This window comes from Scylla paramamosain, chromosome 22 (assembly GCF_035594125.1).
Source record: "Scylla paramamosain isolate STU-SP2022 chromosome 22, ASM3559412v1, whole genome shotgun sequence".
NCBI classification, from domain to species: Eukaryota; Metazoa; Arthropoda; class Malacostraca; order Decapoda; family Portunidae; genus Scylla; species Scylla paramamosain.
The window spans coordinates 8421857-8447430 of NC_087172.1; the positions used below are offsets into that span (position 1 = coordinate 8421857).

At 42.1% G+C, this 25574-nt stretch overlaps 1 protein-coding gene across 1 annotated transcript; it reads right to left on the reverse strand.

Moving 5' to 3' along the window:
- Positions 1-312: 312 nt before the first annotated feature.
- On the reverse strand, positions 313-25533 carry LOC135111807 (organic cation transporter protein-like). The gene is made up of 5 exons (XM_064025519.1): positions 25260-25533; positions 24645-24829; positions 1481-1626; positions 1144-1178; positions 313-395 (listed from the first exon to the last, which is right to left on the reverse strand). Exons 1-5 carry the CDS (start codon positions 25531-25533, stop codon positions 313-315), a joined length of 723 nt encoding a protein of 240 aa, XP_063881589.1.
- Positions 25534-25574: the final 41 nt, after the last annotated feature.

The window sequence follows — 25574 nt, forward strand, 5'->3', positions numbered from 1 at the left end:
CGGCCAATCCCGGGACTATCAGGTCAGGTTAACCAAGTGGTCGCCTCTGGTGTAGGAACCGCCGTTTCCTTCGGGTCATCCCACCCCCTACAGGCAGCTCCCTGATCCAAGACGAATCCCCTACTCAACATGAAGACCTTCATCAACTCAATGCACCTCGACGTTTGAAGCGGGTCAAGAAATCCGCTCAAGACCACAATCGTGAGCGTAAAGGGGTGATGGGATAAGTACGTTAGGTGTAGCAACAGCGTTGTAACACCTCTTACTGTCCGTCCGGGGACATGCGCACAGGATGTTCATGTGCATGGAGCCTTAGAGACTGCACAGGCTCATGTATGGACTGTTGACACGCACCTCATACATGGTTACCTTATGTTCCGGGAAACACATCCACACTGTGATGTGACGATTGCTTAGTCCCTCACAGTGCGACATTTTCCGAGTGTCTCAGTCTGGTGGACCTGCGTGAGCGATAACTATTCTGTTGTTGCGTTAAAGATAGGGCTTTCTGCATCTCGCTGATACTTAGAGAAAGGGCTCTTCCCTGGACATGAGGTCTAATGTTCGTGGGAAAGGCTGGTATTTAGAACAAATTATTGCTTACCTTTTAAACATTAATTATTAATTTCATTAATAATTAGTTTATTAATAATATGATATTAGGTAGAGATTTAACCTTGCATATGTGAGGAAAATACATATTGAATAACAAGGGGTTCTGTAACCTGGGTCAGTGGAATCACTGTCTTGGGCACATAACGAAGAATGCCTTATATGTGGGTCAGTGGGGTCAGTGTCATGGGTATGAGACTAACGTCACACGTACTGCTCTGGGTCAGTGGGGTCAGTATCCTCTCACATGAAATCAATGCATTTAAATAACGACACTTTTTATTTGTAGCACTTTACTTTTCGCAGGTTATTCCAATTCGCATTTCTAGTAATTTTAATATGTCTTTTACTCTGTCACAATCTTGTTTTTAATATCAATTATTCAATCTACCATGTTAGTATCTTTAAACCTTTTGCAGTAGCGCCATATGACTGCGATATTGCGGAGTCTTAACTTTAAACAATCACTTAATTATTCAGTTAAACTGTGATCTTCTTTAGGCACCTACAGTCGCAATTTTATTTCCGTACCTTGTTCTATTACTCTAGTGTGCTTCCTCTGGACCCTACGAACCCGAAGTGTTTTGCCACCACACCTCTGGCAGAAAGTGCTTTTCTAATTTCCTTTGCAATAAATATTGTTTCTGCTTCTAAGATCTGTGATTTTTATGCAAAGCGCATAACATAAGTGTGTCTGTATGTGTGTGTGTGTGTGTGTGTGTGTGTGTGTGTGTGTGTGTGTGTGTGTGTCTGTGTGTGTGTACTTGAGAGAGAGAGAGAGAAAGAGAGAGAGAGAGAGAGAGAGAGAGAGAGAGAGAGAGAGAGAGAGAGAGAGAGAGAGAGAGAGAGTAATCAAATATTCAATTACCTCCTGAGTGGCTTCCTCGACTCCAGTTGCCCCACGGTTTCAGGCATTTTTTGGTTACTAGTCTCCGGCAGCAACAAGGTTCCTGCTCCTGCAATCAAAGCACCCAACCCAAAGACAAAGAAAGGTGCCCAAGGGTAAACGGTGCCCTGTGGAGAGAAATTACTGTACATCAGATGTCAAACAACAGTAAAGTAAGAAAGATACACTGGCGTAGGGTGATAAACCTGACTTAAGTTACTACCCTCAGAACTATACTAGAAACACATGTTCGACGTTACCATTTTGATTTTCGGAAATGACATTTGTAAGTAACTTACGGCGGTCAAGAGGTGTACTTCATAATAGTTGAGTATGCTCACATATAAGAATATAAGATAAAGTAATGAAAGCTACAAGAAGCCATCTGGCCTCTTCGTGGCAGTCCCTGTATCTATGCTGACGGCTGCAAGACGATTGCCGTGATTAAAGATAGCAGTTCATCGTGAACCTGTCATCACACAGTGCACTCCGTTCATTATTCTCCAAAAGTACATGGAAGGTCTCATAAGATTTTTTTTATTTATTTTTAATTTAGAGGGACAAAAGATGGTTTAGAGTCTGTTCCACTTATTTTCGGGAGACTGAAACCAGTCTAAGAACCATTATCGACTAATGAAACGAGGGGCAGTAGATGATGACAACAAATTGTATATGAAAAAAAAAAAAAAAAATGGACCACTGAAGTACCAGGCCTTACAGAAGAGGCAAAAGATTTAGCCAAAATATGTGAAGTGTCTTGAGACCTCTGTTTTGGGAAAAAGAAAAAAAAAAGAAAAAATCGAATAGGAAGGGGAAAATATTGAAGCAGGTAGATAGTTCCAGCGTTTACCAATGAAAGGGATGAAAGACTGTAAATAATGGTTTACTCTTGCGTTAGGGAGGTGGACATAATAGGGAGGGAAGGCATGAAGTTACCAAGATCAGAAGCGCAATTAGCGAGGTTGTGCAGAGCAGTATGAGCAGAGCCGCACATCTCCATATATGTGAGGCACACTCCATACATGGATGGATAAAGCCCTTATGCAAAGGTAGCGGCTTGGGTAAAAAAGAAAAAAAAAAAAAACGAAACGACTCGGAACACCTAACTCCATAAAAACTGTTTTAGCTAGAGATGAGATAAGAAGATTATTAGTAAATGACAGGCCGATGATGTTCAGTGTAGAAGAGGACGGTGGAGTGTCACTGAGGGTGATAGTTATTTGGAAAAGTGTGTCGAACTCTTAGATGGAGGAACTGAGTTTCTGATGCATCGAACAACACTAAGTTTGAAATTTTAGAAAGATTAGAAGTCAGACGTTCTGTGGCTTCCCTGCAAGGGCTATTTGATGCATAAATGTTTCTTCGTCTGCAAAAAGATGTGGAAAATGCAGATTGGTATCATAAGGGTAGGAATGAATAGGGTAATAAGTTTGGGTTAGAAGATGACTGAGAAATAAGAAAGTGGGTGACATGACCACCACTGTTAATATACCTGGAAGAACAGTGACCCTCTACCACAGCAGCAATAGAACGGTCAATTAAGTTAAATAGAGAAGGATGAATGTCGTTGGAGATAGCTTGGAAAGCAAAGTTTTTTTTTACCAGATACAATGAAATGCTTTTGATATTTTTTTTTATGTAAGAGGGACACTGGCCAAAGGGTACAAAAACGTAAACAAAAAAAAAGACCTACTAGAGTATTAGTTTCCATAGAAAAGTAAAAAAAAAAAAAAAATTATCGTAGCCTCCCTCTTGAAAGATTTTAAGTCATAGGAAAGAAGAAATATAGAAGCACCAGAGTTTAACAGAAAAGGGAATAAATGCATTAGAGAGATAGACAAAATAAGGATGAGAGAAAGAAGAAAGTGGTGTGCAGCGAAGCTGCTGGAGGAGGGAAGGCATGCAGTTAACAAGAACAGAAGAGCAGTTAGCGTGAAAATAGCTGTAGAAGAAAGCAAGAGATGCAATATTGTGGCGATGAGAAAGAGGCTGAAGACAGTCGGTTAGAGTAGATTTGATAAGACGAAATGCTTTTGATTTCACCCTATCTAAGAGATCGGTATGAGTTGAACCCCTTTCCCAAACTCCATACAAAGACAGATGAAGCCCCTGTACAGACATAACAGCTGGCGCTGTGAGAAAACTTGCAGAGATGACTCAAAACACCTAACTTCATATAAGGTGTTTTGGCTAGAGATGAGATGTGAAAATTTCAATTTAGATTTGGAGGACAGACCGAGGGAATTACATTTAGAAGAAGGGGACAGTTGAATGTCACAGAAGAGGGGATAGTTATCTGGAAGGTTGTGTCAAGTTCATAGATGGAAGAATAGAGTTACTAATGGAATGAACATTACTAAGTTTAGTGCCCCAATAAAAAATTTTAGATATATCAAAAGTTAAGCATTCTGTCAAGCTTCCCTGCGTGAGATGTATAATTCCTGAAGGGTTGGATGTCTATCAAAAAAAAGTGGAAAAGTGCAGAGTGGTATCATAGCGTAGAAGTGGATAGACGAAAAAATTTAGTTTAGAAGGCCAATGATGAACAATAGGAAGAGAGTGCATGACAGGGTAGAACTGTGAAGGATACCAGTGTAATAGATTTAGAAGTGATTATTTACCACGGCAGCAATATAACGGCCACAAAGGGAACCTAAGGTGAAGTTACAGAGAGAGAAAGATGGGAGCGATAGGAGCGTAGTTTGGAAATCAAAGCTTTGTGTCAGACTCTATTAAATGTTTTTGATATGTCAAAGGCAACACCAAAAGGTTCACCAAAATCACTAAAAGAGGAAAATCAAGAATTTATTAAGGAAAGCCAGATCACCAATACAATGGCCGCGACGGAAACTATACTGGCGATCAGATATAAGGTTGTGAAGTGATGTACGTTCAACAATCTTCCTGTTGAGAACAGATGAAAAATCAGAGAGTCAGGATATTAAAGTAATCCAACGGTGGTTTGAGGGACTAGAGCTGTCACTCTTTTCACAAACAGGATGAATGTAGGCAAACTTCCAGGACAGAACGCTGAGGAATACCATTGTTAACAGATATAGGAGAAGGAGCCAGAAGCCAGATTACTACTAGAACGGTCATGACGGAAACCATATTGGCGATCAGATACAAGTTTTTGGAATGATAGATATTTATGAATCTTCCTGCTGAGAATAAATTGAAAAACTATAGAGAGGCAGGAAATTAAAACAATAGGATGATAGTTTGAGAGATTAGAGAGGTTACTCTTTTTTGTAAAGACTTAATGCAGGCAAACTTCAGCAAGAAGGAAAATTAGATGTTGATAGACAGAGTTGAAAGAGTTTGAGTAGACAAGATGCAAGTATGAAAGCACAGTTTTGAAGGACAACAGGAGGGACCCTATCAGGTTCATAAGCCTTCCGAAGGTTAAGGCCATCAAAGGCATGGAAAACTTCACTATGAAGGATTTTAATGGGTAGCATGAAGTAATCAGATGGTTGAAAAGAGAGAGGAAGAAGACCTGAATCATCTAAGATAGTGTTTTTAGCAAAGGACTGAAAAAAGAGTTCAGCTTTAGAGATAGATGAGATGGCAGTGGTACCATCAGTCTAAAATAGAGGGAAAGATGAAGACGCAGAGTTATTAGAGATATTTTTCCTTAGGTGTCAGGAATTACGAGGGGAGTTAAATATAGGAAGATTTTGAAATTTTTTACTGATGAAATGTTTGGCTAGTTGGAGAAAAGACTTGGCATGATAGTGACTTTCTACCACAGCAGCAATAAAACTATCAGAAACTCGTAAGAGGGTAGTTTGGAAATCAAAGCTTTGTGTCAGACTATACCAAATGCTTTTGATATGTCAAAAGCAAGAACGAAAGTTTCACCAAAATCTTTAAAATAGGATGACCGAGACTCGGCAAGGAAAGCAAGATCATCGACAGAGCGACCACGACGGAATCCGTACTAGCGAACAGATAAAGTTGTGAAGTGATAGGTGACTGAGAATCTTCCTGTTGAGGACAGAAAACTGTAGCACGACAACAAACAGGATGATCGTTTGAGGGATTAGACTGGTCACCCTTTTTTAGTAAAAGGTTAAATGAAGTCAAGCTTCCAGTAGGAAGGAAATATAGATGGTGACAGACATATTGGTAGAATACGACTATTCAAGGTGCAAGCACGAAGAAACAGTTTCAGGGAAAAACTGGAAGAACGCCATCAGGTCCCATGAACGTTCCAAGGACATGAAAGAAAAAAATCAACATTACGAAGAATCTTAATAACAGGCATGAAATACTCGGAAGATGGAGGAGAGGCAGAAACAAGCCCTGAATCATCCGAGATGGAGTCTTTTTTTATTATCATTATTATTATTATTATTATTATTATTATTATTATTATTATTATTATCATTATTATTATTAATTTTTTTTTTAAGGAAAACTTTGAAAAAAGAGTTTAGCTTTTAAAAACAAATGAGGTGGTAGTGGTGCCACCAGATTGAAACACAGGAAGGTAAGATGAGGAAATTTTGTTGGAGATATTTTTAGCTAGGTTTCACAAGTTGTGAGGAGCTAGATCTAGATAGATTTTGACATTTTTTATTGGTGGAGTTTTTGGTTTGTTGGAGAACAGTCTCTCTCCATAAGATATTGGACCTATTGCTTCATAATCTCTGCTATAATGGGGTTTAGTCTACACGGTGCACGGTGATAGGTTTCTTCTCATCTTTCTGATGTCAGATAAGGCTCTAATTTTTGGAGAATTTTAGTTAGACGAATTACATCCAGGACAGAGGAACTCTATATCTTGTTCTAGCAGGAATGCGTCATCACCTCTCGACTCGTTTTCATTCAAATTCATAATGAGCATTACACCCTGCTTTTCTGATGATTCCCTGACGCTCTTTCCCCATATGGTTTAGGAAATTTACATGGACTAGTTGTATGTCCTTACGCCTATCAGGCGTCAGGATAATGTAATTCGTGGGAAAGATTTTCTTGGTAATGTCATAAGGTCCTAAACATTTGCTTTTAGGTGAAGTTCCAGGGATGGAGAAGAAGACTAACACTTTGTCACCCAGTGAGAACGATCGCACAATCGCCTTTCTCTGTTGCCCCTTCATACATACGTGAGATTTGCCGAGGTTTTCTATGGCAAGACTGTGGCAAGTTTATCCTGTAGAGTGTCGATGTACTGAGCCAGGGTGACATTTGGGACAGGTGTATGCTGGAGCCACTACTACGACCGAAAGAGGAAAAAAAACCACTCTCCTGGAAACTTTCTCTGACAGCAAATAACAACCAATCTATGTCTTTATCATAATCCCTGCTGCTCTCCAAACAATATTTCTTTAACATTGACTTTAGTGTTTGATGGAAACGTTCCAGAGAGCTTTGCGATTGTGGTCTGTAAGCAGAGGACGTTACATGATGCACATCGAGTTCCTTGATGATTTGTTCGAATAAATGGCTGGTGAAATTTGTCTCATTGTCAAGTTCGTACAATACTAGGGATTCCGACGGTGATATAAAAAAAAAAATGTAACAGGTGTTTGACACTGGAGCTGAAATCTACTTAAGGGGGATAGCTTCGGTATAACAAGTGATGGGATCCAAGATGGTTAGAAGATACTCGTTTCCTCGCTTTGCTCTAGGCAGGGAACCAACAATCTACATTCAGAAGGCTCTGAAATATCATGTATTGGGGAGATGAGAAAAGGAAGAATAACTTGACTGGGATTGCCCACCGCTTGACAAACATGACAAGATTTAACAAACTCATTTACGTCCTTGTTGAGGCCAGGCCAGAAGTGATTAACTATCTTGGCACGGGTGTTTCTAATACCTAGATGGCCTGTCTGCCTATCATGTGCTAGTTTGATTATGGCCTGACGTGCGGATTAGGGTACCACAACCTGAGACCTGAGTATCTGAGCCAAGGAGATGAGGGGGTCTAAACAGCCTGAGGAGGACTCCATCTTCATAATAGAAGTGGGGAGTTTTGGTGGAATGGTCGTCTGTGGCCTCATGGCCTCATCTGAGTTAGCGAGATATGCGATTGTAAAGTTGTAATGAGGTCTGGAAATTATGGTTCAGTGGTTTTCAACCAGCAGGGGGGGGTGCGCCCCCCCCACTGGGAGGGCCCTTTAGTGGGAGCCGCCTTGTCGTGGTTGGGAGGCTTGCGTGTCCCTATGACCTGGCGAGTGAGGTGGTTTCACCCCTTGCTCTGCCCTACTTAGGAGGAGAGGGCTACGCCAGTGAAAGACCAGACTAAATGGTTTCCATAGTTATGCTGCCAGTTCAGGTCAATGGTGGTGTTCACCAGAGGGGCCATCTTTTGAGGTTGTCATGTGTTGGATGGTTGGGTGTCTGAGCTGGGATGCGTTGTGCCTTAGCTCCGTCATGAACAAACTTTCGTATCATGAGAGACCACTTTTTAAAATAAGTGGCCCCCATGGGGACGAGGTACCCAGTTCATGGCAGCCAGCACTCGTCCCCCTCGTAGTCCTAGTAGGTGGTTTTCCCTTGCCCCATGGAACCATTTTATTATTATAATATCCATATGGATAAAAATAAAAACTCCTCTGGTCCTCGAAGGGTGGTCGACCAGGCGCTAGATACATCACTCTCTGGTTGAAATGATGATGTGTAAGAAGGAGCTCTTACTCATCCTACTGTCGCTTCCCATAGTGGAAGACCCCTTGGGTCAGTTGTTGACTCTTTTCTTGACACTCTTATGATCATAAATGTCAATATCTCCATGTCATACCGTTCTATCCGCTCGGTTTTCAAATCTTTTGGAACTGTTCTCCGCATCCGTTTGAAATACGACGACGATTCTTTATCTAATCGGTGCTGTGTTACATTTACTTATGGCATTGCCCCCAAAGATGCTCTTTAGGCAATAAATTCTCTGCATCTTGTACACAGCAACTTAATTGCTGAGGTTAATCGATCAAGCAATGTTGCTGATAGCGAAAATGACGATTGTCCTAATGTCTTTGATGATACTGAGGAACGTGCTTCCAAAGTTCGCCACCCACCTACACTATACTGATTTCTAGTATATTACGGGGGAAAACCGAGGAAACTTTATTCGCGCTGCCAAGTACATAGAGAGGGAGACTGGAGTCCTCCCTACAAGTAACATAAAAAAATATGGCAAAGGTGTATTGATTAAAGCTAAAGGTTTAATACAATACAAGGAAGAGGCAGTAGGCACTTGCTGAAATGATAATTACTCCCAGTGAGGTCTAAAGCAATGGGTTAGGGGGTGCTGTGACCTTATCATTTAACCCAGCTGTGACCTCACTGAAATTTTCCCTTTGTGTCTCAGAACACAAGGGGGCAGTCACAGCCTGCCCTCTAAAGACAACTCCCTTCCTTCACACAAAACTACAAGCACCTAATTACACATACGCACTCTTCATTCAAAATTCAAAATTATCATAGCGACTCATACACTAGAGTCCCAATCTGGGGAGGGGACCACAAATGTCCACAGGTCGGACTGTTCTTCTGATATCGACCCCAAGTGTCTTGACATCCCCTGAACTTCTTCTCCATTAACTTCTGCAACATTAAGTCTTAGATCTAACTTTCAATCTGTAGAACACAATATCCCCTCTTCTAAACCTCATCTTCTTTTCCTCTCTGAAACACAGGTATCTGAGGCAACTGATGTAGCTCCTTTTCTGTTCCCTCCTACTTTATCCGCATTTTCAATCCAAACTCTATGTTACGTTTATGTACGCAACAACTTAACCTTCTCTCGTGCCCACGCTCTTGAATCTTCCGAGTTTTCCACCATCTGGCTACGACTACAGAGTCACTCTCAAACTAAATTTAACTGTGCTGTATGCCTCTCACCTAACTCCTCTGACTATAAGAAATTCTTTGACTACTTAACTTTCAAAGTGGAGTGACTGTTCCCTCTTGCAGATATCTCCATTCTTCAATGTTCACCATCAGCTTTGGCTTTCCTCTCCATTCATTGACCATCCAGGTGAACTAGACTTCAACTTCAACTGCCATCCTCTACGACCTAGAGCAATTAGTGCAACACCCTGCTCGTCTTCCTGGCTGTCTTTTTATTTATTTATTTATCTTTTTTTGTAGGAGAGACACTGGTCAAAATTGAAGGGTAAGTGTCTTGAAACCTTCCTCTTGAAGGAGATCAAGTCATAGGAAGGTGGAAATACAGAAGCAGGCAGGGAGTTCCAGAGTTTACCAGAGAAAGGGATGAATGATTGAGAATACTGGTTAACTCTCGCATTAGAGAGGTGGACAAAATTGGGGGTGAGAGAAGGAATAAAGTCCTGTGCAGCAAGGCCACAGGAGGAGGGGAGGCATGCGGTTAGCAAGATCAGAAGAGCAATTAGAATGAAAATAGCGGCAGAAGACAGCTAGAGATGCAACATTGCGGCGATGAGAGAGAAGCTGAAGACATTCAGTAGAGGAGAGGAGTTGATGAGACGAAAAGCTTTTGATTCAACCCTGTCTAGAAGAGCGGTATGAGTGGAACTCCCCCAGACATGTAAAGCATACTCCATACATAGACGGATAAGACCCTTGTAAAGAGTTAGCAGTTGGAGGGTGAAAAAAACTGGTGGAGACGTCTCAGAACATCTAACTTCATAGAAACCGTTTTAGCTAGAGATGAGATATGAAGTTTCAAGTTCAGATTATAAGTAAAGGACAGACCGAAGATGTTCAGTGTAGAAGGGGTGGACAGTTAAGTGTCATTGAAGAAGAGGGGATAGTTGTCTGGAAGGTTGTGTCGAGTTGATAGATGGAGGAATTGAGTTCTTAAGGCATTGAACAATACCAAGTTTGCTCTGCCCCAATTAGAAATTTTAGAAAGACCACGCAGATTTCACGCACGGAAGCCACAGAACGCCTGACCTTCTGATCTTTCTAAAATTTCTGATTGGGGCAGAGCAAACCTGGTATTGTTCAATGCCTCAAAAACTCAATTCCTCCATTAATCAACTCGACACAGCCTTCCAGACAACTATCCCCTCTTCTTCAATGACAGTCCCCCTCTCCTACACTGAACATCCTCTGTCCGTTCTTTACCTATAATTTAAACTTGAAATTTCACATCTTATCTCTCGCTAAAACAGTTTCTATGAAGTTGGGTTTTCTGAGACGTTTCCGCCAGTTTTTCTCACACCCCCAGCTGTTAACTCTGTACAAGGGCATTATCCGTCCATGTATGGAGTATACTTCACATGTCTGGGGGTGTTCTACTCATACCGCTCTTCTAGACAGGGTGGAATCAAAAGCTTTTCAGCTTTTCGTTTCATCATTTCGTTTCCTCTAACTAACTGTCTTCAGCCTCTCTCTCATCGCTGCAATGTTGCATCTCTAGCTATCTTCTACTGTTATTTTCATGCTAATTGCTCTTCTGATCCTCGCTGCACAAGACTTTCTTCTTTCTCCCACCCCTATTCTGTCTACCTCTCTATGCAAGAATTAATCAATATTCTCATTCACTCATCCCTTTATATGGTAAACTCTGGAACTCCCTGCTTATTTCTGTATTTCCACCTTCCTATGACTTGAATTCCTATAAGAGGGAGGTTTCAAGACACTTATCCCTCAAATTTTTACTACCGCTTTGGACCCTTTTCTATAACTGACATCTCAGTGGGCTTTTTTCTTTTTTCTTTTTTTTTTTTTTTATTGGATTTTTGTTGCCCTTCGCCGGTGTCCCTCCTACATAAAAAAAAAAAAAAAAAATGATGCCCCTCCATTTACCTTGCCCTTCTGATGGGATCTTCGAATCCACCAAGCCACACAGAACATTCAATTACTGCAAAGCACTCATTTTCATCCAGGACCTGTACAGATTAACAGAAGATGACATCCTTCAGCTATGCCTTGATAATGTTCATCGAGTGGCCAAACTTAAAGGAAATAGTAATATGATCATGCTCTTTTCTGTGATTCTTTTCTCCCTGAATGTGTTAAGATTGATCCTCTTCCCCCTCCAGTTAAGACATTCGTTGACCATCCTTGTATGAGTTCGGTCATGGGAGGAAGAACTGTCCCAACCGTCCCCGGTGCGGTCACTGCTCAGCCCTTGACTCACACCCTACTCCTAAATGCGAATCAAGACCCTATTGCTTCTACTGTAAGAAGGCTCACCTGCTACGTTCTAGACAATGTAAGAGGTACCGTCTTGAGCAAGACATTCTTCACCTGGCTAATTCTCAGTTCATTAGTTTTGGAAGTGCCAGGTAGGAACTTCTTTTTCGACAAAAAGATTGTGGGGCAAAGACCTATGCCTCTTTCCTCTACTCTAGTTTGACCTCCTCTACCACAGGCAATAAGGTTGTGACATCTTCCCACCTTTCTCAGCCACTAACTATTTCCTCCCGTTCTTGTGAGAGTGTCGCTTCATCGGTTACCGTGTCCAACAAATTATTCTGTTTTGGAATGTGTCACCTCTGTATCTTCAGCAAGCCCTCCGCTACATGATCAGCAAAGTCCTTCACTGCATCATCACCAGCTACATCACAAACTCCTCGTACAAAAAATGTTCATGCCCACGAACGAACCCCGAGACTTCTAAAATCCATAGACAAATACAAACAAGTCTTCCAAGCTCCCTCCGCAAGTTCCCAGGGGTCTGCTGAATCTTTAGACTCAACAGGTGCCCCCATAGAAAGATCCCTGTGAGAGCTTCAGATGACAATAAACAAGATATAAATAATATAAGTGATTCTTTCACATCCAAAATGGACATGGAGGGTCTCTCTGTCCCTCTTCTCGATAGGCCATCCGCCAAGAGCGATACAATACCATCCTTGTCGAAGAATCCACCTCTTCCGTTATTTTCATGAGTTTCAGAGACTCGGATAGCTATCCCCACACTAGTCACTCAATCTCAGGTTTATGCTTCTACAAGCAACAATAAATCTCGCCACTCTAATTAGGCTGGCAGAGATAAGCTTCTCTCTGGGGCTTCCCTGAAAACCCCCTCAAAATGGTAATATTCAAGATTCTGCAGTGGAATTATCTTTTGTCTGCGTGCCTTCTGGGAGGAACTCCGGCTGTTGGTCTCTAGATTTTCTCCTGTTTGCACTCCCCCTTGTCGTGGTGTGGGAGCTTGCGTGTCCCTATTACCTGGCGAGCGAGGCTAGAGGGGCTTCGGCCCCTGCTCCTCCTTACCAAGGCTACCCATGCTAGCAAGGTCGCCAGTGAGGGATCAGACTAAATGGTTCCCAGAGTTAGGCTGCCAGTACAGGTCAACGGTGTCGCTTACCAGAGGGGCCTCCTCTTGAGGTCGTCCTGTGTTCAATGGTTGGGTATCTGGGCTGGGATGCGTTGTGAGGGGAAGGTCTTAGCTACATCGTGGACAGACTTTCGAGTCATGAGGAGCCATTTCCATTTCTTAAAAAGAGTGGCCTCCATAGGCACGAGGTACCCCAGCGCTTGCTCCTTTCGTTGTCCCTGTAAGCGGTCTCCGTATGGGTAAATATAAAAACTCCTCTGGGCCTCGAGGGGCGGTCGACCAGACCCTCGAGATGTCATCCTCTGGTTGTGATGGTGCTGTACAGGCAGGAACTCGTACTCCTCCTCCTGTTGTTTCCCAAGGTGAAAGACGCTTTGGGTCAGTTGTTATGTCCTGTCTTAACATTCTCATGATCATTATTGTCTATGCCTCTATGTCATGCCGTGCTATTCATTTAGTTCTCAAGCCTTTCGGAACAGTTCTCCGTATCCATTCCAAATATGATGGCGATTGTCTCTCTAATCGGTGGTACATGACATTTACATCAGACGTTACTGCCAAAGCTAATCCTGAGGCAATAAATTATCTGCGTCTTAGAGAGAAGAACTTATTTGCTGAGGTCATTCGATCAAGTAATGTGGCTGATAGCAGAAATGATTATTGTCCAAATGTCTTTGATGATGCAGAAGAACGAGCTCCTAAACTTCGCCACCCACTTACACCTTAATGGTTTGTAGCATATTATAGGGAAGCTCGAGGAAACTTTGTTCACGCTGTCAAGTATCTAGAAATGGAGATTGGAGTACTCCCTACAAATAACATTAAGAAATATGGCAAAGGTGTCTTGATCCGAGCTAAAGATTTAACACAGGCGATGATGCTCCTCCATCTACCATGCTCTTCTGATGGAGTCTTAATTTACCAAGCTACACCGAACATTCAGTTACTGTAAAGGACGTATTTACAGCCAGGACCTGTACAAACTCTCAGAAGATGACATTCTTCAGTTATGTCCAGATAATGCTGAACTAGTGGTCAAGATTACAGGCAATGGTAATATGATAATGTTCACATTCTATTGTTCTTTTCCCCCTGACCGTGTTAAGACCATTCCTCTCTCTCTCCCAGTAAAGGCTTTCATCGATCGTCCATTGCAATGTTACCGCTGTTACGAGTTCGGTCTTAGAAGGAACAACTGTACAAGTCTTCTCCGTTGTGGTCATTGCTCTGCCCTTGATTCCACCGTACCCCTGAATGCGAATCAAACCCTTATTGCTTCTTCTGCAGGGAAGCTCATCTACTACTTTCTCAACAATGTAACAGGTACCGTCTTGAGCAGGACTTCCTTCAGCTGGCTAATTTTCAATTCTTGGCAGTGCCCGGCGAGAACTTCTTTTTAAACAGAAAGATGGTGGGGCAAATACGTACACCTCCTCTGTCCACTCTAGTTCCTTTATTTCTACCACACGAAATAAGGCTGCAACACCTTTCTGCCTTTCTCAACCATCAATTGTTTCTTCCTGCTTCTGTGAGAATGTCGCTGCTTCACCCACTGTCTGCAACAGGTTTTCTTTTCTGAAAAGTGTCACTTCCTCTGCATCTTCAACCAAGCCCTCTACTACATCTTCAGGAAAGCCTTCCATTGCATCTTCACCAGCTGCATCACAAACTCCTCGTACAAAAGTACATATTGTCTAAGTCCACGCCCACATGGATTCCCAAACAGGGACGACTTCCAAGACTTTTAAACCGCTACAGCAACATATTAACAATTCTCCCACGCTACCTGTTCAGTCCTACCAGAAACGTTCCCGGGGATCTGCTGAGTCTTTAGACTCAATGAAAATATCTGTGGGGATGTCAGATGTCCCTGAGCCATACATAATCAGTCAAAGTGATTAATCCATTTCTGATATGGATATAGTGAGTTTCTCTTCACATCATTCGAATAAGACTTCCTCCAAGAGCGATACTGATATGTCTTTATCGAGGAATCCTTTCCTCTTGTCTCTTCAGGAGTTTCGGAGACTCGCGTGCAGGTAGCTATCCCCACATCAGTTACAAAAATCTCAGGTTACTGCGCCTACAAGTAACGTAGGATCAGATAAACCTCGCTGGCCGAGTAAGGCAACTAGTCAGGTTGGCAAAGAGAAGCTTCTAACCTCAAAATAATAAAATTCAAGATTCTGCAGTGGAATTGTCGCGGTTTGCGTGCCTCCTGGGAGGAATTCCTGGTGTTGATTTTAAAATTTTCTCCTGTTTGCATTTGTTTGGAAGAGACAATGCTCGGAGAATCAGCATACTTTCTTTCCCCAGGGTATCGTGCTTCCTTCTCCACTCCATTTCCTGGTCAGGACCACCACGATGGAACTGCCATCTTTATTCGCAATGATCTTCCTTTTATCCACCTACAGATTCACTTGCTGCTGCAGGTTGTTGCTCTTAAGATTTTTATAAAACGTTTTTATTCATTGTGCAGCCTGTATCTGCCTCCTAGTGTTCCTATTGAGATAAATGAACTTGATAATATTTTAAATGATCTTCCTTCTCCTCTTATTTTACTGGAAAACTTCAATGGTCGCCATCCTTTGTGGGATAATGACGCTGTCAACCCTCGTGGTCTTTTAATTGTTTGTTTTATCGAGGATTCTTTTCTTGATTTGAAGTGGGAAGTTTTACCAGATGTACATGGGAGCGATCACTTCCCAATTTTATCGGAGTCAGCTGATTCTGCACCACAGTCACGTCCTCCCCGATGGCGGTTAGATAAGAAGGTTTGGCACCAATTCAAAGATCTCACCACCCTTGCCCGCTCAATGGATAAGACTGGAAACTGTGATGAGGCTGCAACCTACCTTACTTGCATTCCGGTGGTATTCAGTCCATCTCTAAGACATCTGGTGATTTCCTAAACGTTTTGTTACTTGGTGGAATGCGGTTTGTACAGACGCTGTTCAAGAAAAGCGTGCAGCCTTTTCTCGGCTTCGACGGCATCGTGGGGACGTCCACGGTTTGGAAGCTTTTCAAGAAGCGCGTGCCCATACTCGCCGTACCTTAAAAAGCTCAGCAGGAGTCTCTTCCATCACAGTTCGCACACCACTCACCGAGGTCTTCAACAAAGTTCGCAAAATATCTGGGAAGTAATCTGCTCCTTCCCCAACTGTTTTATCCCATGATGACAATCTGTTTGTTGAGCACTTTGCAAGTGTCTCCTGGTGGAGAGTCTTATAATGTCCCATTTTCTCGGTCTGAGCTACGAATGGTTTTGTCCTAGTGCCATGATTCATCCCTGGATCCTGATGACATCCCATATTCCTTTTTGCGGAATTTGCGTTTATTTGGAATGCTGATGATTTTCCATCCCCTTGCGGTGTGGCTGTAATTATTCCCATTCCAAAGCCTGGAAAAGATCATCAGTTAACAAGCAATTATCGCCCCATTTCTTTAACCTCATGCATTTGTTGCTGGAAAAGATGGTAAATATCAGGCTTTTGTAGTACTTGGAGAGAGACAATTACCTGTCTCCAGTTCAGTACGGTTTCTGGAAAATGCGATCTACGACTGAAATCTTCCATTTGTGAGGCATTTGCTAATAAGCAACACCATGTCACAGTCTTTTTTTATTTAGATAAAGCTTATAACACAGCCTGGCGTCATGGGATTTTACTTTGTTTGAGTTTGGCTTTCGTAGCCGATTCCCTGTTTTTATACAACAGTTTTTATGTCATAGTTTTTTACAGGTACGGATTGGTGGCGATCTGTCAGGAGTACGCCCACTTGAAGATGGCGTGCCACAAGGAAGTGTACTTAACTTAGTGTCACACTTTTCGCAGTATCATTGGTATACTTCCGGAAGGAGTTCTTGGTAGCTTTTATATCGATGACTTGTCTATTTCCTTTTCTGCAGCTCGGATGCCATTGATTAAGAAGAAGCTGCAGGTGGCACTCAATAGAATTTCTCAGTGGGGCGCAACTTGGGATTTCGTTTCTTGGCTTCTAAGATTGTGGCCATGCATTTTTGCCGCCTTCCTGGTATTCACCCTGACACAGACTTGTATCTATATGATAGAAGAATCTCTTGTGTGGAAGAAACTCGTTTCCTGGGACTTACATTTGAGTCAGCTGACTTGGGTACCCCACCTTCGTTATATTAAGACAGCATGCATGAAGGCGCTGTCACTTCTAAGAGTTTTGGCTCATACTTGTTGGGGCGCTGACAGACAGACCCTCCTAGCCCTGCACCGAACTCTTATTCTTTCTAAATTAGAGTACGGTTGTGAAATCTATTCGTCTGCCACTGAGGCTCGGCTGCGTGTGTTGGATTCGGTGCACCACGCTGGTATTCGTCTTGGTGCGTTCCGCTCATCCCCAATCCTTAGCTTGCTGGTGGATGCTGGTATCTTGCCACTGTCTCTACTAATGAGGTGTTGGTATTGAATCCACTGCCTTCCTGACGCTGTTTCTCTGAGACAGTTTCTCATGATGCACGTTCTCCCTTATATGATGTTCGCCATAATTTTCCTAAGACTTAGATATCGGGTGAAGTCTGCCATGCCGAGTTTGATATACCCTCCATCTCCATTTGCCCCCATCGCCTCCCAAGGGTCGGGTATTGGCAGTTTTCGCGGATATCGATCTGCCCTCCTGCTTTTAATAATAAAAAAAAAAACTTATTATCACAATAAGTCTCATGCTTTATTTGTTGAACACTCTTCAACACACTCTGGCTCCGTCCCTGTCTACACAGATGGTTCAAAGTCTGAAACAGGAGTGGGATATAGTGTTATATTTCCTTCCTTCTGTCAAGGCTATAGCCTTCTGAGTTGCCTTTGTTTTTAGAGCTTTTTTTTTTGTCTGTTTTTAGAGTTACCTACCATTATTTTCGCCCTAAAAATAACTTTTACTTTACCGGTTTTAAGTTTTACTATTTTTAGAGACCCTTGTAGTGCGTTGTCTGCCGTGGACTATTTTACTTCCTCTCTCCCTCTCCTAATTTAATCTGTTTTTGAGTGGTTTCACTTGCTTCAGCGCAGAGAATATCACATAACATTTTGTTGGGTACCAGCACGTGTGGGAGTTCACGGTAATGAGAAGGCCAATAGGCTGGCTGGCTAAAGAGGCGGTTACTCAGGTTGCTCCTTCCACCACTATTCCCTTTTATGATTTATACACAAGTATAAGGGTAGCAGTTCTTGCCAGCTGGCAGGGCAGGTGGGAAGATGTGGTTGCCATGACTAAGATGGGGGACATAACCTCTGCAACTTTCCGCCTATGGACATATGTCTATGTGTAGGGGCAGTGCAGAGACTGCACTGGCCCGTCTCCGGACAGGTCACACATTTCACTCATGGTTACCTCATGTCCCAGGAAACCCAATCATTCTGTGATGATTGTTTAGTTCTCCTTACAGTGTGAAACTTTCTAGTGGAGTGCCCCGTTATGGTGGAGCTGCGGGAGCGATATCTCTTTCGCTGTCGCGATGAGGATCGGACCTTCCAGATGTCGCTGATACTTGGAGAGAGGGTTCTGTCCCCGGGACATGAGGTTCTTATGTTTGTGGGAAAGGCTGGTCTTCTAAACAAATTATAGATTACCTTTTAAGTGCTCTTTTATATATTTTAAAAGTAATATAATATTGGACAGAACAGATTGGACAGATTATCTTTTAACTGTTTTTATAATTATATTGTAAGTAATATAATATTGGGCAGTTCAGGAGGAGGAGGCAGTAGGCACCTGCCGAAACGATAATTACTCCCAGTGAGGTCTAAAGCACTGTTCAGGGGGTACTGTGAACTTATCATTAAACCCAGCTGTGACCTCACTGAACGTTTCCCTTTGTGTCTCACAACACAAGGGGGCAGTCACAGCCTGCCCTCTAAAGACAACTCTCTACCTCCACACAAAACTACAAGCACCTAATAACACACACACCCTTCACTCAAAAATTTTAAAATCATCATGGCGACTCCTATACCAGCATCGGAGTCCCCATCTGGGGAGGGGACCATAAATGTCCCCAGGTCGGACTGCCTTTCCGTCGACGACCTTAAGTGTCTTGACACCCCCCTCAACTTTTTCTACATTAACTTCTGCAACATTTGCGGTCTAAGATCTAATTTTCAATCTGTAGAACACCACCTCTCCTCTTCTAAACCTCATCTTCTTTTCCTCACTGAAACTTAGGTGTCTGAGGTAACTGACAGTAGCCCCTTTTCTGTTCCCTCCTACTTTCTCTATCCTCATTTTCGATCCAAAGCTGGATGCTGCGTTTATGTGCGCAATGACTTAACCTGCTCTCATGCCCACGCTCTTGAATCTTCCGAGTTTTCCACCATCTGGCTACGACTACAGAGTCATTCTCATACTAAATTTATCTGTGCTGTATACCTCTCTCCTAACTCCTATGACTATAAGAAATTCTTTGACTACTTAACTTCCAAAGTGGAGCACATTCTGACCCTCTTCCCTTTTGCAGAGATCTCCATTCTTGGAGACTTTAATGTTCACCACCAGCTTTGGCTTTCCTCTCCCTTCACTGACCATCCTGGTGAACTAGCCTACAACTTTGTTATCCTCCATGACCTAGAGCAATTGGTGCAACACCCTACTCATATTCCTGACCGTCTTGGAGATACGCCCAACATTCTTGACCTTTTCCTGACCTGTAATCATTCTGCTTATGCTGTCACCCTTTCTTCTCCGTTGGGCTCCTCCGATCACAATCTCATATCTTTATCTTGTCCTATCACTCCAATCCCTCCTCAGGATCCCCCTAAGCGAAGGTGCCTCTGGCGTTTTGCCTCTGCTAGTTGGTGGGACCTGAGGAGGTATTTTGCTGATTTTCCTTGGAATGACTACTGCTTCCGTGTCAGAGACCCGTCTTTGTGTGCTGAGCGCATAACATAGGTGATAGTGTCTGGCATGGAGGCGTACATTCCTCACTCTTTTTCTCGTCCTAAACCTTCTAAACCTTGGTTTAACACAGCTTGTTTTCGTGCTATACATGACAGAGAGGTAGCCCACAAAAGCTACTTAAGCCTTCCATCACCAGAATCTCATGCACTTTATATTTCTGCCCGGAACCAAGCCAAGTCTGTTCTCCAACTAGCCAAAAACTCCTTCATTAACAGAAAATGTCAAAAACTTTCAAGATCTAACTCCCCTCGTGATTTCTGGCATCTAGCCAAAAATATCTCCAATAACTTTGCCTCTTCTTCTTTCCCTCCTCTACTTCAACCAGATGGCACCACTGCTATCACATCTATTTCTAAAGCTGAACTCTTTGCTCAAACCTTTGTTAAAAACTCTACCTTGGATGATTCTGGGCTTGTTCCTCCCTCTCCTCCACCCTCTGACTACTTCATGCCACGTATTAAAATTCTTCACAATGATGTTTTCCATGCCCTCGCTGGCCTAAACCCTCGGAAAGCTTATGGATCTGATGGGGTCCCTCCTATTGTTCTCAGAAACTGTGCCTCCGTGCTTGCACCTTGCCTAGTCAAACTCTTTCAGCTCTGTCTGTCAACATCTACCTTTCCTTCTTGCTGGAGGTTTGCCTACATTCAACCTGTTCCTAAAAAGGGTGACCGCTCTAATCCCTCAAACTACCGTCCTATTGCTTTAATTTCCTGCTTATCTAAAGTTTTTGAATCTATCCTCAACAGGAAGATTCTTAAACTTCTATCACTTCACAACCTTCTATCTGATCGCCAGTATGGGTTCCGTCAAGGCCGCTCTACTGGTGATCTTCTGGCTTTCCTTACTGAGTCTTGGTCATCCTCTTTTAGAGACTTTGGTTAAACTTTTGCTGTTGCCTTGGACATATCAAAAGCCTTTGATAGAGTCTGGCACAAAGCTTTGATTTCCAAATTACCCTCCTACGGTTTCTATCCTTCTCTCTATAACTTTATCTCAAGTTTCCTTTCTGAACGTTCTATTGCTGCTGTGGTAGACGGTCACTGTTCTTCTCCTAAATCTATTAACAGTGGTGTTCCTCAGGGTTCTGTCCTGTCACCCACTCTCTTCTTATTATCCATTAATGATCTTCTAAACCAAACTTCTTGTCCTATCCACTCCTATGCTGATGATACCACCCTGCACTTTTCCACATCTTTTCATAGACGTCCAACCCTTCAGGAGGTAAACATATCACGCAGGGAAGCCACAGAACGCCTGACTTCTGATCTTTCTAAAATTTCTGATTGGGGCAGAGCAAACTTGATATTGTTCAATGCCTCAAAAACTCAATTCCTCCATCTATCAACTCGACACAACCTTCCAGACAACTATCCTCTCTTCTTCAATGACACTCAACTATCCCCCTCTTCTACACTGAACATCCTCGGTCTGTCCTTTACTTATAATCTGAACTGGAAACTTCACATCTCATCTCTAGCTAAAACAGCTTCTATGAAGTTAGGTGTTCTGGGACGTCTCTGCCAGTTCTTCTCACCCCCCCAGCTGCTAACTCTGTACAAGGGCCTTATCCGTCCATGTATGGAGTATGCTCCACATGTCTGGGGGAGTTCCACTCTTCATTCACTCACTCATTCTCTGGCTTCTCTAGCCTCCTCATTCTTTAATCTCCTTTCCTCAGCTTCAGCCTCCAACTGAAGCCTTCTCAGCTCTCTCTCCTCCTTTTCGGTCTCTACATAAGAACAAAAGAACATAAGAAATAAGGGAAGCTGCAAGAAGCGACCAGGCTTACACGTGGCAGTCCCTTTATGAAATATACCTATCTATTTCCACCTATCATCCCCATCCATAAACCCGTCTAATCTTCTCTTAAAGCTCCCTAATATCTTACCACTAACAACATGATTGCTGAGTCCGTTCCACTCATCTACCACTCTATTTGAGAACCAATTTCTTCCTATCTCTTTCTTAAACCTAAATTTTTCAACCTTGAACCCGTTATTCTTGTTCTATCCTGGTTGCTGATCCTAAGAATTTTACTTACATCACCCTTGTTATAACTCTTATTCCACTTAAAGACTTCTATCAAGTCCCCCTTTAACCTACGTCTCGCTAAAAGAATGTAAATTTAACAGCTTCAATCTCGCCTCATAAGGAATACTCCTCATCCCCTGTATCCTTTTGGTCATTCTCCTCTGTAATGATTTTAATAGACCTGTATCTTTCCTGTAATGTGAGAACCAGAACTACACAGCGTAGTCTATATAAGGTCTGACCAGCGCCAAATATAACTTTAATATTACTTCGGGCCTTCTATTTTTAACACTCCTAAAAATTAATCCTAATACCCTACTTGCCCTGTTTCTGGCCTCTATGCATAGCTTACCTAGACGGAGTTCAGAGCTAACCATAACTCCTGGTTTGCATTTGTTGATATTAAACTGCATTTGCCATCTGTCCGTCCATTCATTGATCCTATCTAAATCTGCCTGTAAGGCGATGGCATCCGATTCCGACTTAATTCATCTACCTATCTTTCTGTCATCCGCAAATTTACTAACATCCCTAGTAATTCCACTATCCAAGTCATTGATATATATATTGAAAACAACAATGGCCCTAATACTACATTACCCCACTCGGATTTCGAGCCGAGTGGGGTGATTGATTAGTTTAAGTTTTGGCGCCGCAACATCACGGTCATATGGCGCCGCTACAAACGTTTAAAAACGACAAAGATTGCAATTTTTAGAATATCGGTATTAATATTATAGGCATGGTAAAAATTGTTAAAAGACCACAATGAAAGAAAACATGAAAAAGAAAATGGGAAGAGCCAGAAAAAAATAGAGGGTTAGTAAAGTGGTGTTAGCTACTTAATTTAATCTTATTTAATTTAATTTAAAGTGACAGGATACTGACCCCCACTGTCCCAGACTAATATGTCTGGCGTTGTCTATTCCGTACCCAAGACACTGACCTCACTGACCCAATCCCCAAGACCCAGATTTGTTCGTTACGTGTCTTTCTCACTTGCCTCCATGTTCTCCCAGTGCAAAAATAAGTTTTTTTTTTTTTTTTTTTATGTAGGAAGGATACTGGCCAAGGGCAACAAAAATTTAATAATGCCCACTGAAATAATAATGCCCACTGAAATGCCAGTCCCATAAAAGGGTCAAAGCAGTGGTCAAAAATTGGTGGATAAGTGTCTTGAAACCTCCCTCTTGAAGGAATTCAAGTCATAGGAAGGTGGAAATACAGAAGCAGCCAGGGAGTTCCAGAGTTTACCAGAGAAAGAGATGAATGATTGAGAATACTGGTTAACTCTTGCGTTAGAGAGGTGGACAGAATAGGGGTGAGAGAAAGAAGAAAGGCTTGTGCAGCGAGGCCGCGGAAGGAGGGGAGGCATGCAGTTAGCAAGATCAGAAGAGCAGTTGGCATGAAAATAGCGGTAGAAGACAGCTAGATATGCAACATTGCGGCGGTGAGAGAGGGGCTGAAGACAGTCAGTTAGAGGAGAGGAGTTGATGAGACGAAAAGCTTTTGATTCCACCCTGTCTAGAAGAGCAGTAGAGTGGAAGAAGAATGCACTGAATTCCAGAGACATGGTCTTAAAGACCATGTCTCTGGAAGAAAGAGGAAGGCATTCTGGAGAGAACGGAGATGAGGATGGTGAGATGGATAGCTGGCATTTCACTGTTAGAAAGGAGACAAAGTAAAGATATAAGAAGAATGTGTGGAATATGTAATATCAAGGAGAAGGCAAGAGAAGCAAGACCAAGATATTTTGGTTACGTGATAAGGAGAGAAGAGGATGAACCAGTGAGGAAAGCAATGATGGTGGAGGTTAGGGGGAGAAGGAGGGTTGGGAGACAGACAATAAGATGGAGAGACGTAATAAGGAGTGATATGAACAAGCTGGGAGTGCAAGAAGATGATAGAATGGATAGAAACAGATGGAGAAGGATAACTCGAGCGGCTCACCCTGCAATACAGTGGGATTAAGGTCGTATGAAGAAGAATATATATATATATATATATATATATATATATATATATATATATATATATATATATATATATATATATATATATATATATATATATATATATATAATTTTATTTATTTTATTCACTTATAAATTTTTATCAGTCCTGCTCTTGTATATGTAAGAAGGGAGGAGAAAATCTGTGTTTTGCCTAGTGAAGTGTTAAAACATCGTAATTCTCCGCCCATTACGCGCCTAACAAAGTGTTTTACAGAATATTCTGAGTTGAGCTTGATTTCTCAGTCTCGTGAAAGATTTATCCTTCCTCATAGAAATGAAGAGAAAACGGAAGATTTTAGCATTGCCATATATATATATATATATATATATATATATATATATATATATATATATATATATATATATATATATATATATATATATATATATATATATATTTTTTCTTTCGAATTATATCATGAACGACGTTCTCTCTCTCTCTCTCTCTCTCTCTCTCTCTCTCTCTCTCTCTCTCTCTCTCTCTCTCTCTCTCTCTCTCTCTCTCTCTCTCTCTCTCTCTCTCTCTCTCTCTCTCTCTCTCTCTCATGAAAGTCTCAGAGAAATGAAGCTCTAATCAGATTATCCTGCAAAAACATTCAAGTGTTAGTAGCGTATTGGGCGGAAAATGACAATATGCGATCATTTCACAAGGCAAAACATATACTCATATTTTCTTCTGCCTTCTTACATGTACCAGAAGAAAGAGCAGGATTGACAACAATTTATAAGTGAATAGAAAAAAAAGTCAACTTTTTTTAGGTGGACCTCATACATCATCAGTTCATCTGTTCAACAAGTAACATGAATTAAGTATGGTTTTGCGTTACTTGATGTAACTACTTACTGAGGAAGCAATGGGGGCACTGCTGCCAAAAAAAAAAAAAGTATCTACTCGTTCGGTTATCTGTCCAATAAATTCCACTCTTGTCAACTCATTCGTGCCGTGAAAACTTACCACCACATCCGTGATGAAAGGCGCCACAATCCCCCCTAGTCGGGACATCATGCAGGAGGTACTAACGCCTCGACTTCTCACCTCCGTTGGGAAAAGTTCGCCAGAGAAGATGATGGCAATTTGGAAGCTCCCTGTGATAGTCACCTTTCCCATCAAGGCGAGAGTTACTGCGACGGTGCTTTTCGCTGATGAGAGTTAAATAGAAATAAATAAATAAATAAATAATGGTGATGCATGCCTTCATGGCAGCAGATCATGGCAACGGATCACCAAATATTCTGTATATAATATCTTACGAGAAAATTGCTGTTGGTCATGGTGATGCCAAGGTTGACCATTTTATTAAATCTTTACTCAGCAACTACCATAACATTACTGCTATTACATTACTACTATTTCCTTGAAGACGACAGTAACAACAACAATATCACCAACAACAACGATACGATTACTACTACTACTACTACTACTACTTTTTTTTTTTATTTCTTTATTGCCACTACCATCACTACTATTTTTCGAGGAAGCGTGGACATGTCCTCCTACTAATACTTTTAACACTACTGCTGCTGCTGCTAATATTGCTGCTAGTACCGTACTACTAGTACTACTAACCTGCAGAACTGAAGGCTAAACAAAGGAGAATTATTCCGCTGATGACGAACAAAACGGAAAGCGTGCGCTTTCTGCCGTAGCGATGCACAATGGGAATAGTGAGAGAATAGGCTGGTACCTCCATAACACCGGACAGCACCATGTACACGAAGGGATTCTCACTTATGTTCGTCCCACTGAGTGATAGTCCGAAGTATACCATCCCCACCATGAGGAAGTCAACGTAGATGCAGAGGGTGATGATTCGTAGACGGGATGTCCTGCATAGTAACATTGTCTATCTTAACTTTTGCGTGCGTGATGGATAAAGAAGTA

Bases quoted from the DNA above. Each gene is read 5' to 3' on its own strand.
- LOC135111807 (XM_064025519.1), bottom strand. From the start codon at position 25,533: ATGTTACTATGCAGGACATCCCGTCTACGAATCATCACCCTCTGCATC. The intron at 24,830-25,259 runs GTTAGTAGTACT...AACTCTCATCAG, and splicing joins TTTAGCCTTCAGTTCTGCAG to CGAAAAGCACCGTCGCAGTA. The intron at 396-1,143 runs GTACGGAAATAA...GTCACATCACAG, and splicing joins CACTAGAGTAATAGAACAAG to TGTGGATGTGTTTCCCGGAA.